At 38.0% G+C, this 16,678-nt stretch overlaps 1 protein-coding gene across 7 annotated transcripts in view; it reads right to left on the bottom strand.

The window, feature by feature from the left end:
• Positions 1-9,456: 9,456 nt before the first annotated feature.
• The window catches only part of exoc6 (exocyst complex component 6), a 54,891-nt gene continuing 47,669 nt past the window's right edge, over positions 9,457-16,678 (bottom strand). For 4 of the 7 annotated variants that reach the window (XM_044336977.1, XM_044336979.1, XM_044336981.1 and 1 more), the window contains 3 exons: positions 15,310-15,422; positions 14,727-14,738; positions 9,457-13,634 (listed from right to left, as the gene is read on the bottom strand). In XM_044336977.1, coding sequence (XP_044192912.1) covers positions 13,508-13,634; positions 14,727-14,738; positions 15,310-15,422 — 252 coding nt within the window. In that variant the 3' untranslated portion in view covers positions 9,457-13,507. The remainder of the gene's footprint in view (positions 13,635-14,726; positions 14,739-15,309; positions 15,423-16,678) is intronic. The other 3 variants (XM_044336978.1, XM_044336980.1, XM_044336982.1) reach the window with 1 other exon arrangement.

Below are 16,678 nucleotides of genomic sequence, written 5' to 3'. Positions count from 1 at the left end.
TATAGTTTATACTGTATGGACAAATGTGACCATGAAAGTACACTTCAATTGCAGATGAAAGTGTGCCAGTTGTGTTTTTACCCTGGTCCATAAGTCCACAACACTTTGGTCCACGTATGTGTATCTTCCGTCACTGTCAGGTCAGAGATATGGAAATATCAGAATCTAAATGGCAGATAGTAATAAAATTTCATGAACACATTCATGCTCCCCGGAGGATGAACCATTTTGAACTTTGCTCTAGCAGCAGCTTCAGGACAAAGGTAGACAATGTGTCTTATAATCTAGCAGACAGTTTGTAATTCATTTACTGATCACGTTCACACTCCAGAGAGGTTAAACCCTTTCAATGTGAATGACACCATGACATTTCCTCTAGCACCAGCCTCAGGACATCACCAATATGTTTATTCAGTGTTTCTTCACAGGTATTTTGTTGTGTAATGATTATTGTAGCCTAAGGCCTCTATGTATCACGGATTGTCAGTCGCTCTACATGTGAACAGAAAAAAAAACAAAAATTTGATTTGAAGATTCGATTTGTCTGAAAAGCGTTTAGCTTTGGAAAACATCAGCTAAGTCTGAACAGAACTGAAAAAAACTGTTTCAAAGTGTATAAAACCTTGTTTGAATGTGGTCTCAAGCAGCCAGTGGAGAGACAGGGAGAGCCCTTCATAGAGGAGAGCAGCAGGATTAGAGCTTCCATGACAGATTGCCCAGATGTGACATCTTTTGTTTTTGTTCATTTGCACCATGCAGGCCATGTCAGGACTGGGATCTGTCCTACATGACATTAGATTTGTGCCTTGTGAAAACACAATGTGAGACATATGTAATAAATAAACAGATCAAATGAAACAATAGGCCTGCAGTGTAAATAAAGACTATTTAAAGTACTTTTTAAACCAGGGCTGGAATAAGTATTCAAATCATTTTCTTAAGTACACATAAAAATATCAGAATGATAAAATGCCTTTAATGTTTATTTAAAAGTTAACTTATGGATACATTAGCAGCGAGTCCAACCCCCCCCCCCCCCCCCCCCCCCCCCAGCAGAACCCCTCCTGAGAGACTGTTGATGAGCCACCAAGCAAACGTTCTTTATTTATTTATGTTCTACATTATGGTCTAAAATAGTTTAAAAGCATTTTCTACACAGTCAGGTATGTAACATGCAGAGTACTTATTTAAATGCCCCCCCCTCAAAAAACAACAACAAAAAAACAAAACAAAACAAAACAACAACAAAAACGCCAATTTTGAAGCCATTTAAATTGTTGATGTTATTCCAACTGGGTATCTCAGTAATTCAAATACTATTGAGTAGCTTTTTACAACAGTGCACCAGACACATGTTTAATATTCTCCTGTTGTCACTCATACATAAAGTCCCAATGAAATGTAGTAGAGTAACAATCAAAATACTAAACCTCCAGGCTAATTAAACCTGGTTGTGGTTTACTTTCCATCTCAGCTGGTGATAAAGTTGAGAGTTGATAGTCTGATGATGAACTGACTCACAGATCTGTTGGTGTGTTTGCTGTTTATCTCAGCTGATATGTCACTGCAGGGCAAAACACCGTCAATAAACGTGTAAAAGTATAAGCACACATACACGCGCACGCGCACAGAGCGCGCAGTCAGCACAAGCGCCAATAAGCCGCGGCGCGTGCGCGCGTGTTTGTATCTCTCCTCCCCCAGCTCGCGCCCTGGCTGACCTGCTTGTGACCCTGACATTTCGGTGAACTCTCGCGCGCAACCAAGTTCACTGTCCGTCAAACACACACGCACACACACACACGCACACAGTGAGAGAGAGAGAGAGAGAGAAAGAGAGAGAGTTGACAGCGCTGGACAACACAAAACTACTTTAACTGTTACATTGTTGTTTTTGTTGTTGTTTTTTTTACATATAAATATTAAATCATTGTTGAATAACTGAATTACTGTAGCTTAATAGACAATTAATACATCCAAACCACAGTGAGCTAGATGTGCTCATTCCCATTGTCTTTAATCTGGTGTTGCAGTTTCTTATACAGTCAGTTTGGTTTGGATTGAAAAATGAATGGAATGAGTTGGGGTCATAAATCAGCAGCTAACTGTGAGACTGAGCCAACACAGAGCCAGTCCAAAGTTCTTTGGGGCCGTTAACTAAATTTGGTCCCTAACGTTCAACCATGCCCAGTTACAGAGTTGAAAGACCACACAACAAAAACGTCAAATGAAAATCTGCATTGTTTTCTTGTATATCACACAATATGATGAATGAAACACTAGTAGCAGAAATGCAGTGTCAACAAACAACATGAACCTTTGACAATTGGCTTCAAGTTTTAAACTTGGCCTTAAATAAGTATTTCAGTCACTTTTTGAAGTGATTCATGACCCTCCTCCTGATCCTCCTCATAAAAAACAAACAAAATAACAGATATTTTATGCTTTTATTAGATTGTGATAACAGAGAGATGAGAGAGAGAGATGCAACACAAGTTCCCTGGACTGGAGCCAGTTGCAGTTCACACATCAAGTCTTAATCCAGCTGGGCACTCTGTTAACTGGATTTTTAAAAAATCAGGAATGGAAATTAATTTAAAGCTGTATTAGTCAATATTTTTATATTGAGAAATGATCAAATGATAATGTGTAATGTGAAATGTGTGATTCATAGTGATGAACCAACAGAGAATCATCCCTAACCCTGCAGGTCCTCTCAGCTCTACAGAGCTTTTCACTCTCTTATAGTTTTAGCCTCGAGCCTGTAAACTCTACCTGCAGCAGCCTGGTTAACAGCAGCAGCAGGCAGCTGTTTTCAGAGAAAAAGCCACTGTACGTGCTCAACACCAAACAGCAAACAGATACAGTTAGCTGTAGACTAGCTGGTGAACATAGTGAAGCATTCAACAGCTAAAGAGCCAGATATTTACAGATATTAACAGCTAAAAGAGAGTGAATGCTGTACTTACATTCACCAGGTGGACAGAAACACGACTCCAAATTAATAATAATGTTGCTCTGTGTCTGATGGATGTATAAAGAGGTAACTGTTTCCTAACATGTTAGCCATAACAACTTTGTAAGGTGATGATATATCAGTGTTGTGTTTACGACTAATCTGCTGCCCCCAAGTGGACAAAAAAGTAAAAATCCATGACTGCGTCTTTAATGATATCCTGCAAATGCATTCTGCTTATCTGCATTTATGCTGATTTACAACAGGCTTTATGGTTCCTCTTCTTCTGGACTGGGATTTGTAGTTTGAGGTGCAAATCTGAGGTGCATTCCCAGTGGGAGGAGGTCAGAGGGAGTGTCAGGCTCCTGGTTCAACAGGAGGTCAATCACTGTTTTTCTTCTGACGTCAGCGGCTCTCTGTGTCTCACTGTAGAAACTCTGTGGGATTCAATAGGAGAGGGCATGAATTCACGTGACTAGTCACATCAGATGTTTATTAAAAATGATGAAATGTCTCCAGTGAAATTGTAATGTTGATATACATTCAGTCCATCACACAGGTACACTACTTTCAAAGGATAAGGTTACAAAATGGGTTGAAAATGCAAAGAAAAAAAACAAACCAAAACAGACAAACAAATTAAATCTCTCTCATGTTGTGATGACACTACTGTATAAAATGACCTGCTATTTATTCCTACAATCTCCATTAACAACATACAGCATAAAATGATGCTTTCTATGGTTTCTATTCTGTCTTGTTTTTGTCACAACTCTAAAATGTCACAGATGACACAATAAGAAGTCAAAGACGATATTTCCATTGTGGTCCGTACAGTAAAGCTAGGTGTCATCATATTCTTAACAAACCAAAATACCAAATAAATACACCATAATTGTGAAAAATAAGTTGTAAAAATAATACATAATATAAGGAGGATGCAGGGTGTTCCATCTACCTAAAAAATGTTTGCCACCAAAAAAGTACACATATTGTTTATTCATTTTAACTACTCATTTATTTTCTATGAGCTTTATCTTTTATGTGTGTGTAATTGTAGAATGTTAACTCCTACACGTACATGTAGAACTGAGGTCATGACCTTGGTGTCCTCTATAGATGATGAGCCTACACTTTCATGTTTCCCATAAGACATTCATTCCTTCTTTTTAAAATGTGGAAGATACCTTTTCTTTTTTATTGTTCAAAGTTAAATTGGACCAATCCCAGCCCAGTAACCTTAAAGACAATCTATGGTGGTCGGTAACTGAAGTCTGGTGGTGTTTTCTTAGACCTTCAAACCATGAACATACTGAGTCAAGACAACTCACAACAACAGCAGCAGTGTCTTAATCAATTTCCTTTATCAATTTTGGTCAAAAGCCTGGTTGTGTTTTGTTGTTGACTTTCCTCTGGGTCTTTAATATCATGCTCTCTGCACACAGATGACTAACAGCATCCTAGATAACTAACGTGTCTGGCAGAAAACATCTGACTATCCAGGACCTACGATAAGTTTTTTAGATAAGATAAGATTTTAGAAACTCTAATATTCCAATATCCCACCCCATTAAGAAATGACCAGCCATCAATACAAGTTTCTAAAAAATAGTAAATAGTAAATTTCAGCCATATGAAGAGACAACTTCATCTGGGAGCCTCTTAATCTTACTGAATGACTGTGAAGCCAAAATGCTTTCATCCGCATCTAAAACTAAATGTATATGTCTGTGTCAGCAGGTGTGTCTGTCTTCTGTATTGTTGAAGCGAATGTAAAAGTAGTTTACTGCCTTGTTAAAGTGTTTGATCCCTGCACTAAAATACTTGTCACTCCTGCTGACACTCAGGAAGGAAACACTCTCCCCCTCCTCTCCCTACATTGACACAGGAAGGCAAAATCTACTGGTTTCCCCTGGACGTCCGACTGCAGATGTGCAGTGGCGGGTTACACTGTTACATGAGGCTGATGTTGGCTTTTTATAATGAATAAGATCAGGGCTCATATTTATTAAGCATCTCAGAACCCTTCACAGGTATCACAATAGGCATCGTAATGACTAAAAACCACTCTTTTATGTATAGGCTTTATGTACTGTATATGGGCGAGTAATATAGATGATAAAGGTTATGGGTTATGCAAAAATATGATGCCAAAATTAGTAAATATCTTAAATCTGATAATAGTATTTATAAATAAGTCATCCTCAATAAGTCAAGTAAGTCAATATGTTTCCCTTGTTTTATTTGAACAAGTTAATTTATCTAGTTATTTACAAGGGAGAAAAAAGCAAAAATTAAAGAGAAGGTGTGTTAAAACAAGCTTAACATTGTGTAGCAGAAATGTGTCTCTTACTCTCCGCTTCTGTAAATCATCTCACAACCTCTAGTGATTGTGACCTCTAGTGGGGGGTTCCGACCTCCAGGTTGGGTCCTGCCAATTCTCCTTTCAGCTGCACTTTCTGTTAAAGGACTGGTTCACAATTTCTAGTCAGGTGCCCAATGGTTTTCCTGGCTGTAATCATTCCTCCTGTTCCAGTCCTCCCCTTTAAATGTAAGTGATGGGGCCAAAATCCACAGTGTGTCCACACAGTCATTTAAAAGTTGATGTGAAGCTTATATGAAGCTTCATCAGTCTGAGTTAGTCATATCAAGTGGATATCTGCCACATTTACAGTCTTTTTTGCAAAAAGAGGAACTTTGGCACTAAAAAGACTGTAACGTTGAAAGATATCTACTTGATTTGACTCATTTGGACGCTGAAGCTTCATATTAGCTTCAGATAAACTTTTAAATACATTTTTTGCACAGGAGGACTGTGGATTTTGTCCTCCATCACTTACATTATAAATGAATTATGAAGGGATCTTCTAATGGTCAGTATGAACAGGAGGAATGATTACAGCAAGAAAAACATGTTTACATGTTCATTTGGCACATTTAGGTATTTATTTTGAGACAGACTTGAAAAATTGTGAAGCTGTCCTTTAACTTATGTGTCCTGTAAGTGTGGAAAATGTATTGATGTTATATATTTCAGAGTCACCAATTGTTGTAAAATGCACTGTAACAATATGAACATATCTCTCAAATATTACAGCCACACCATCTGTCATTTGAAATAAATAAATAAACAGAATTTGCATGAGGATGTTGTAAAGAGGTCAGTCACAAAAATGATTCAATTTTTTGCCAGAACAGCATGTTTTAATATGTTTATTGTCATGAATGAACATCTCACCTTCCACAGAATGTCTCTTCCTGCAGCTCCTAACAGGTCGTTAACCTCTGGAGCTCTCCTAGATATCTACAGAGAATGTGTCAGGAGTTATTTCCTAGGTGAAGAAAGTTGATCATTTTTTTCACCAAAAATACTTCCCTCTGACAAATTTTGGATTTCAAGCAGTGATAGATACTGTAAATAGAATGCAAACTTGCAGATGGGATGAACTGTATATAGATGAAAGGTCACAATGTTAAATAGAATGGTAGAATATTGTAACAAGACAGTTGAGAATGTGCAGTAACCTCCGAGGAAAACAAACACATTTCTGTGTGTGTGTATGTGTGTGTGTGTGTTGGCAGGGTGGCTGCTGTCCACTGATAATAGAGCTCTTCAAATGTCTCTCGCCTCATTACATCTGCGGCGACAGGGATCCTCGCATTCAAACGCTGACCTGGGCCAAAGTTCACTTGCTGTTTCCCAGTTAGCGTGTGTGCGGTGGGATACAGCGAGGCTCAGAGACACAAGATGACAGAAAACCTTCACAGAACAAGTGACTGTTTTGTCTTTGTATGTGTGTGTGTGTATGAGAGAGAGAGAGAGGGAGGGCAAAAGACCTTGTATCTAGATTGTGACTGATGGTGCAGTTCATCCAAATTATATACATGTAAAAAAAAACATTTTTTCCCACCTACTGTGTCTCATTTATCTTCTCATGTAGTTTTTCAGTGCTGCACGTACCACAAATAAAAAGATTCCAATCATTGTCTTACACATATTTTGCAGCACTACATACATATCATATGTTTGTTTGTTATGAAGTGTTCAGAATAGAAGGTGTTCATATGGGGAGCATGAATGTGCTCAGTAAACTATAGTAAACAATATTTCCCGTGTACAAGTAAAAATTCCCACACAAACAAGAGTGAGATGAGGAGATGGATATCAGTCTCATATCTGTGCGTTAAGTTCATAGCTGGAGTCAGGATTAGCATAATGACTGGAAGCAGGTGGAAGCAGCTAGCCTAGCTTTGTCCAAACCCCACCAACACTTATAAAGCATTTGTTTAATCTTTAAACAAACAGAAATGTGAAAATCAGTGGTTTTAGAGGGAGTTACATGCTGGAACTCTTTCTTGGAATTTGTTTTACTGGTTTTATTGTGCTCCAGTTAATGTCTTTTGCTGTGAGTTCTCCATTTGATTTTATTATTCTTGATTTATATTTGCTGCATGGTGGGAAGTTCTGGGTTTTGCACTATAAATAAATATTAAGATTTTATATACAGTACTGAACAAAGTAGATAGATTTTTATCCTTAATACCATCAGGGAGGCATCTGATTGGTCCCAAATGTATTCTGCAGCATGACAACGAGCTCAAACATCCTGCCAGAGTCATAAAGAACTATCTCCATAAACATGAAGAACAAGGAGTCCTGCAACAGATGGTTTGGCCCCCACAGAGCCCTGATCTCAACATCATGGAGTCAGTCTGGGATTACATTAAGAGACAGAAGCAGCTTAGACGCCTGAATCCACAGAAGAAGCAACTTCTCCAAGATGCAGGAACAACTGACCTGCCGAGTACCTGAAAAACTGTGTACAGGTGGTTTGAGGAGAACTGCTGCTATTTTAAAGGCAAAGCTGCTCACACCAAATATAGATTTCATTTAGGTTTCTGCTGTTTACTCCACTTTGTATCAAGTTAGCTGATAAATAAAAACAATTCATGCCATTACTTTGAAAGTAATGTTTGCACAGTACTGTATATTATATTACAATCTCCCAAAGTAGTGAACTATTCCTTTAACAATCTTTCCACAGGAACCATTAAAGGATTATTACAACATGCAACTTTTTGACAAAACAATCCCAAATCCACTCATGTGCACTGACAAGCTTTTGCAGGAGCCTTCATCTGTATGACAGAGTCTTCATCTGTGGATGGAAATTGCTCAGTTGTCATGAAGATGGATTTATTGACATGTGAGCTCTGTTAGGATTAACAGACTAGAACATCTCATCTGTGTTGGCTGATAGGTTGAGCATCAAAGTTCATCCATTAGGTTTAGGTTCACTGACAGCACTCTAATATATTGTAACGTCCTGGACTTATTTCCATTGTTGTCCCTAATGTTTTCTCAGTCCATCAACCTTTTAACAAGATGGAGACGAGAGTTAAACCTAAGAACAGACAGTCGATAAAATGTTTTTAGGAAGTGCTCAAGACAAAGACGATGTAGACTCAAATAACATCACATCATAAAAGATACTTATACCTGAAGCAAATGTCAGTGGATAAAAGTTTAATTGTGATGTTTTCCTGCAATTGGGCATTATTACTGACATTTAATGTGCACTCTCCTTCTGTTTAACATCCAAATAAAGTGGATTAGATCATCTATATAAACTGATCTTCTGACTGCTTGTGACAGTTGTGAAGTCACAATGTTCTCATGTGTACTCACTTGGTGAGTACAGTGTTATCATACCTGAAGAAACCATTCTTCTCTTAATCACCGTCTGATAATTCAAGTAGGTCTGGTGTTGTGCTGATAGATGGCTGTTTTCCATGGCTGTTGTGGGCAGGATGAACAATAGGGAAGTCATCTCTATGAAAAATAGCAACAACTGTGGATGAGATGGATACAGCTGTACAAGCTGTAGGTCAGTTTACTGACATGACAACAGCATATCCAGTAAATCAACATATTTCTTCACTTGTCATGAACGTTACCTGCTCTGAGCAACGATGACTTACAGAAATTTGATGATAACTGATGTCAGCGGGACAGATATGTTACTACTTACCCTCTCCCAAACAGAAATCAGCCATCATGAAGACCATGTCTGGCTGAATGAATGAAGTTAAATAAACCGGTAAATCAGTCTGATTATCAGGCCTTAATGACAATCAATTCTTAACAATGGGCCTAGAAACTCCTGATAAGCATGACTTTAAGTGACAAAAACAAGACCAAAGTTGTAATAAACCTCAATTATCCTTTAATTTCTACAGCAAATCTGTAAGTTCAGCCTGATTTTGGCACTAGACGGAATTTCATGGAGTCAATATCCTCTGAGGTCCATGAATACTGATGCCAAATATCCATAATCATGTCAAATATCACAGCAATGTGGACAGCAGCTGCTGAGATGCTCAGATGCCGAGCAGCTTGAGATTTGAAACGTCCATTATGAGTGGAAGCTTTTACCTAGAACCAGTATTACTGTAAACTGAGCTGCATCGTGGCAAACAGTGATCTTAACAACAAACAGACGTTACTGTTGAATGAACTTTTATTACAGCACACAAAATAAAAACAACAAATTTAGGAAAACATCTCAGTCAGGGTGTCTCACTGAGAACAGGGACAAAGGTTAAAGCAAGGATTCATTTGGATATCAAAATATACCCACTCTCCACTTCTGTGGAAGGCAAGAAAGAAAATCTTGCTTTTTTTTTAGTATTCGAATTGAGATAATCATTGATTTACAAGCAGTATTACACAAAACCTTGATTTCTATAATCTTGATTTGTGCCATTATAGCGGGAAACTGTTTTAGGGGTTATGATGAAGAGAAGGAATGAAAATGCTGCCAAATCAAAAGGCTACAGACTAAGGAATCTGCATTTAAGATTTGTTAGCTGGAGGTCAGAATATTTTCTTTGCTGTCTTGCATGAGATTATATGACACATTGTATAATGAACATGATGTAAATTCTCAGTTATTTACCTCAGCTGCAGAGAAGCAGGTTTTTATTTAATCCAGGCTTTGTTAGAGAAAACCTTTCTTCCTCATCATATTTTCTTTAGAAGCCGTCCTTTCATCAGAACAGCAGAGTCATGTAATCCTCACTAGTCCTTTGCAGAGTTTCTCTTTTTATCATAAATTTTAGGGATTTGGGGAAAAACAGCATTTTCCCCAAATTGATTGCTGATCAGTTTCTGTTAATGTAACAATGTTTTTTTTATCAGCCTTTATTTCTTTGCTATTCCGGCTGATATTTGAACATTGGCTTGTATTTGAAATCTGAGAATTTATGGTCATGTGAAGGGATGGCAGTTTATGAACAGTTGAGTTGAAATTTGTGAGTACCAGTATTTAAATAGTTCATATTGGAATGTTGTACAGGTTTTTTTTTTAAATATCTTAACCATGCAAATGAGTGGAGAGCAGGTACCAACATAAATCACTTAGCTTCTCACACTGCACTCAACTGTGTCCACCAAGTAAGCAACAAACAGAAATTCAATCTTATTAATTACATATTTACTTCAGGTGTTGATGAAGGTGTGTATCACAGTGTCAACCTCCAATTCTGTTTGTAGCAGACAAACTGCTATAATATTTTCTTTACAAAATATGCAGTATATACAGTGGCATTTACAAGCAACTATTAAAAAAGGCAAAAAATAAATCTAAAAGGAAAAAACTTCAATCATTTTCAGTGCAAAAATGCCTGCTGAAAGTAGAGCACAGACCCAAAACATAAACAGAATAGAAACAGTCTCATTATAAAATGTTTGTCATCAGGAGTTTGCAGGTTTCAGGTAAGCATCAACCTGCCAGCCAGGCTGTAAAGGAACCAATTCATTATTGCTGTGCTTTGTTGATATATGTGGATAATGAGATTCTAAAGCTTCATTTCACCCTGAGGAACAAAAATAGAGAATTTAGAATGCGAGTCACTCAACTGTTAAATATATATGTATGTATATATCATTACTAATAACATAACAATTCCCCATTTGGAATTTGGTTTCTTGTAAGCATGAATCAAGTAGTTTGGGTGGGTTGTAAGACCAAACTGCAGTTATCTTCACATGTATAATGTCCTTAACCCTACAACTGACAGAATTTACAGAGGGAGGGAGGAGGGCATGGACTGATGTCACTTCACATGATATCACCTGACTACCCTCACCACCACTGAGTGGCCAAACCCGCTATGACACTGAAATGTGACTACGCATTCAAACCCCATCTCCACCTGCTACTAACATGTGATCTGTAGGCTATTTTGTGGCACATTTCCTAATGGGCAGAGGATGTAGTTCTGTTTATACTTCACTAGGTGTCTGCGTAGTGGAACGTGATCACACACGTGGCACATAAAGAATCCATCATAACTTCTGAGCATGTGACGTCCACATGGACCCTTGCGTACATGGGCAGATGATTGTGGCTGTGTGGATTCAGGATGTATAATTTGAGGTTAAGAATGTGATCGGAGTCAGCCTGTGAACAAACAGCTCTTTACTGTATTTGCAGTGTTTTGTCCATGTGAGTGGATGATGCTAGATGCTGAATATTGTGTGTTTGCCACTCAGGGGGGGGGGGGGGGGGGAATGATCTTGGCAACTTCTGCTTACAGTGACATCATGTGCAAACCCTTTACTAGGATTCCTTCATGCAATGTTCACTTTGACACTCCAAAATAAAACCCTCATCGGCTCCTCGGAGGTTTTCATAGACGTGTGCAATCTAATAAAACAACTCTGCACTGTCCCTTCCTGTGTCTGCATGACTTTGTGTTTTGTACTAGATTACATTATTTGGTTGGTTTATGCTCTGTAATGTAGTCCAACCTGTGCATACATATTGGACCAAATCATTTGCAGACTTTCAACCCGATTTCTTACATTCTAATGAGCAGAGAACATGTTAAGAGTTCATCTGCTATCTGAGTGTCATCACCTTCTGGCCTCAACTAAAGCCTGGAATTCTTGTTTAAAATCTTTATCAAACATCCTTTGGGAGCTTTGTTTGGAAGCTTGCTGTTTCACTCTCCAATTTAACATTCACCTGACAGGATAAGAAAACACTTACAACTGACATGAATTTAAAAAACAACCACATTTCACAGATACTACTTTTTGTGGTATCAGTCATTCAAACAAGCGGGTTTCTCCTACATATTTAGTAGTTGTGACAGCCATGAGTCCTGTTGAAACACACACTGAACTACATGTTCAGTCATTGTGAGGCTCTGTCTCAGGGGTTGGTTTACATGTAAAATGTGAGGCAGAAAAAAAAAAAAGACAAACAGCAAGCAAAGCCACCAAGGAGTTCAACAAAACCTCCACTTTTTTTCATGAACATCAGTCAATCAAGACGTCATCATCCATTCTTCTGTTCTTCCATCCGTCCATCCATGACCTCAGCAACACACATACATACAACGGTTGAAGTACTGGGACAATGACTTTAATTTGGTCTTTTGTCATAACACCACTGGCTACTTTCCATATCCATAATGGTGTAGGAGCTTGGCAGCTGGTGAAAACCAAAAGGGACGATGTTTTCACTTGGTTTAAGAAGTTTCTTCTAAAAAAACAACTGTTAATGGCTGGCAGGATCAAGGTTACTACAGCAATGTCTGATCACCTGTGAAGCCTGATTTCTCCAAATAACCGAGTTTTAGTTTCCTGTCTGCACATTAATCTGTGTAAATGTAATGTATCTACATTTTTTCAGCTTTTGACATGAGACTCATATTTAAGGGATGCACAAGTGTTAAAGTGAATTAGTCAAAGCTGTGAACAACCTACTATAGCTTGATATTTTGCCTCTAAAACTATCATAGTTTCATTAAATCTACAAGATGAAAAAGTTGTTGTTTTTTTTTTACCAAAGGATTTGATGAGTACACCAATTATTTTATTTGTCTATTCATCAGAATTAAATGCTAGAAAACAAATTCCATCTTCATCTACAAAGGTGCTCGAAACTCAGACATTTTCAATAAGTATGTTTTTGTGTTAAACAGGGCAACAGGAAGTAGATTCTCCCATCACCTGTGGTGCCTCATTGTCCCAGTACTTGTGTCTGTCACTTCCTCTGCAGCTACAATCATTGCACTCTCACAAATGTACAAAACATAGTTTGTCTTATCATAGCCATTAAAAATACTTTACAAACATTTTACTGTTCATTCCTGTGAAGAGTCCAGTAAACTGTTAAGTGTGTGTGTGTGTGTGTGTGCATGTGTTATTTACATTGAGTATTCAGTCAGGTATAACAGGAAGGAGAGCTTCATGTGTGTGTTGTATTTGCTAGGAATCGGTTCCCTGCATGCCTTGTACAGTGTGTGTATTGCTGTGCATTTATGTAGTGTGTGCGTCTGACTTGCGTGTGCGTGTTCCTTTTGTGTTTGTATATGTGTGGTTCTTTTGTATTTCGCTGTCCTGTTCTTATACACTCTCCTGTATGTGTGTGTGTGTGTGTGTGTGTGTTGTCACTTCATTAGATCCCTCAGTAGGTGTCTTGGCAGTTGAGTGTGTGCATGTGACTGCATGCATGTTTCATTCTTTCTATCTATGTGTGTTTAGGAGGACATGCCGTTGACCAGACTCCTCAGTTGTTTGACCACTGTCTCTATCAGCTTCTGTTTGTCTCTGTCATTCTTCCTGAACTGAGAGAAGATGTTGTTCTTCTTACTGGTGTCCTTCATCCTGGAGACACACAGAGACAGAGACAGAGGGATGGTTACTGTTTAGATATTTACTGCTTTTCTATCAGTGATATATCAGAATTCAATGTCTCAATAAATGAGTATGGAAGACTTTTCTTCTCTGAAGGGGTATTTATGGGCACGTTTAATCCTATATTTATGCCAGGTGCAGGATACCAAACAGCAAAAGAATGCACACACTGGATTATAACTTTCAAGCTTAATTCGACTGACTGGGCAAATGGCTGACGTGATGAGAAGGTCAAGGTGTATATAAGCAAGCTCAAAACCAATGACATCATGCTGATGCAAGTAAACTATTTAAATACATTAAACTAGACTTAAATTAGACAGAAGATACAAGATAAAAAACTAATTGTGAAATGGCTATCAGACATCTTTAAAGATAAGAAAATAATTGAATAAATCTAAAAATATTTCTCAATCATCTGGTAATATGGGCAGGGTCATCACCTGCAGCAGGCTGATGAAAGTTTTTATTTCAATAGTCTGACCTAATTAGCTAACTATGACATCAGCATGATGTAATCAGATTTCTGACAATATATAACTTCACCTTCTACCTACTGTAGCGCAGATGGGGTCAACTAATTCCCTGAGTCTAACACATGTTGGGCTATGATCTATGATCCAATGTACAGATGTTCTAAAAATTGGTCTTTCTATTTCTCTTCAAAGCCTCATCACTGAGATCTGGTGTCAGGATGCTAGACCTGGATTTACAATGGAGCTCATGCAGCATTTAAACCACCAGCCACTAGAAATATTTTCAAAAAGTTTTCAAGTTTAACCCAATTATATGTGAGTGGACACGACGATAGATGGGTAAGGATATTAACTGTGTGCAGTTTGTGTACATTTCAACTTTATGTATCCAATAATGGGATTTAATCTTAACAATAACAATACACCTAGTTCAGCCTTAAGTCACTATTTGAACTAAACTAAAGAGACAAAATCTAAACTGTGGAAGAGGTAGAACCATGTTTACATAGATTTACACTATATTACTACACATATCATAGTATACATGTATAAGAGCACAGAAAAGCAGTGAGGAAGCTGCACCTACCCTCTGTAGACTCTGAGCAGCAGCAGAAAAACAAGAGAGAAGATTTAGAGGAACAGAAGAGCAACAGACAAAGCAGCCACATTTATATCTGAGGTCTTCATAAGTTACATGCAATCATTAATGTAATTAGTTTTAATCTGAGAGGTGTTCAAATGTTCATGAAAACTTAGAAATAAGACTGAAATAAGACTATATATGATTATATCTTTTAATAAGATATATGGATTATATATTATAAGATTAGCTGTGGTGTTCAAACATAATCATAATGATGTCTCCTATTCAGCCCAACTAACTTTGCCTTCTCCATGTCTGAAGTCAATGGGCAATAACATCCACATCAGAACATCCTTATACAACTAAATATTCTGGTGAAGCTGCTTCTGTGTCGCTGTTAAAGTTGAACATTCCAGCACCAATACTGTTTTCAGTTCAAAAGACATTTTAGCCAGTTTGTTTCTTGGTGGCTTTTAACAGACTCTTTATAAGCAAACCTAAATTTCTCAGGCTCATCCCTGCTCAGATGTGACTTGGCCTTTTAAAAGTCATGGTGAAATATTGTAAACAAATCAGACAAACTCACTTCTCCAGTAGAGCCAGGGCAGTGGCTGGGTTCACTCTCAGGTATTTGGAGGTTGGCTGGCCATAGTCTGCCAGGTATGTTGACCAGTCCCATACCATGAACAGGTCCAGGAGCTACAAAACACACACAAACAAAAGAACTAAGCTGTCAGTATTTCCCCTCAGACATACTTCTAGAACCTAACTGAAGATAACAGAACAGAACAGAACCTCACAGAGGAGCAGAGGTAGATGGAGGGTGGTAGCAGGTGAGTTATGAAGAGACAGACGGGATCATTTTCACATAATGAATACAGTGTTTGAGCCAGGATGGTTTGGGAGTTGGTAAAATGCTCAATAAAAGGGGGACAATAACAACACTGTGAAAACTGTACTGTTTTTAGGAAATTATAAAATGATTCATCTGCATCTAGGAAAGCAGAAAAATGTATTGTTATTCATACTGAGTGAAATAGACCACCATTATAAAAGAGACATCTATGATCTATTATTAGTCTGTGTTATGAATTTTTAAACCATGAAGGTCTTATATCTGTAAAACTTTCCCAGAACAAAGAAAAGCGATCTTAAGATTCACTCTCTTAACTTTTAGTATGAAAACAATACAAAGACTACATTCAAACTAATACGTTCTCCTTTTAAAACACAGTTTAAAACCATCTCTGTCCACCACTCTGAGCGTTTTAGTTCACGAGAATGGGATGGACGTGAGGTCGCAGTGACCTTGACCTTTGACCACCAAAATCTAATCAGTTCATCCTTGAGTCCAAGTGGACGTTTGTGCCAAATTTGAAGAAATTCTCTGGAGGTGTTCCTGAGATAAAATGTTCATGAGTATGGGACGGATGGATGGACGTACAGAGCAAAAACAGAGTAAAAACAGCCAACAGGGTAATTTTGTATTTTGGTTGACATGAACTCAAATGCAAACTATGAATGAGAAGCTTGCTACCATCATTGCTTCTGCCCTTGATTTATGGACAGTTGGGAGCAGGAGGGTCACAGTCTTGGGACATTTGATGTTTTAAGGGGACATGTTTTAATCAACACATGGGTCTACAAATACAGCTCCATACACAACACTCCTAAACGACAGACTTGCACTGGACCTTGTCTACATATTTGTCAGCTTTCAGGTCATTAACACCGGCCAATGCAGTGTACAGAGAATGTATTTGTCAATGTAAGAAAAGCTAATGTAGCATCTTACATTCTATAATCATGTTCAAGTGTCTCTTGGCTTAAGAGAAGAGTGTCCTGTAAGGTTACAGTAATCCTGCAAAAATGCAGTAGCAGAGTCAAAGCCGTATTAAAGCCAAGTCAGGAACAGGGTCACATAATGTGTTGATGGTAAACACTTGTTTATCCTG

The sequence above is a fragment of the Thunnus albacares genome, chromosome 20 (assembly GCF_914725855.1).
Source record: "Thunnus albacares chromosome 20, fThuAlb1.1, whole genome shotgun sequence".
Lineage (NCBI taxonomy): Eukaryota > Metazoa > Chordata > Actinopteri > Scombriformes > Scombridae > Thunnus > Thunnus albacares.
Note: the sequence above shows the minus strand (reverse complement) of the source record. Positions and strands in the feature narration are given on the sequence as shown.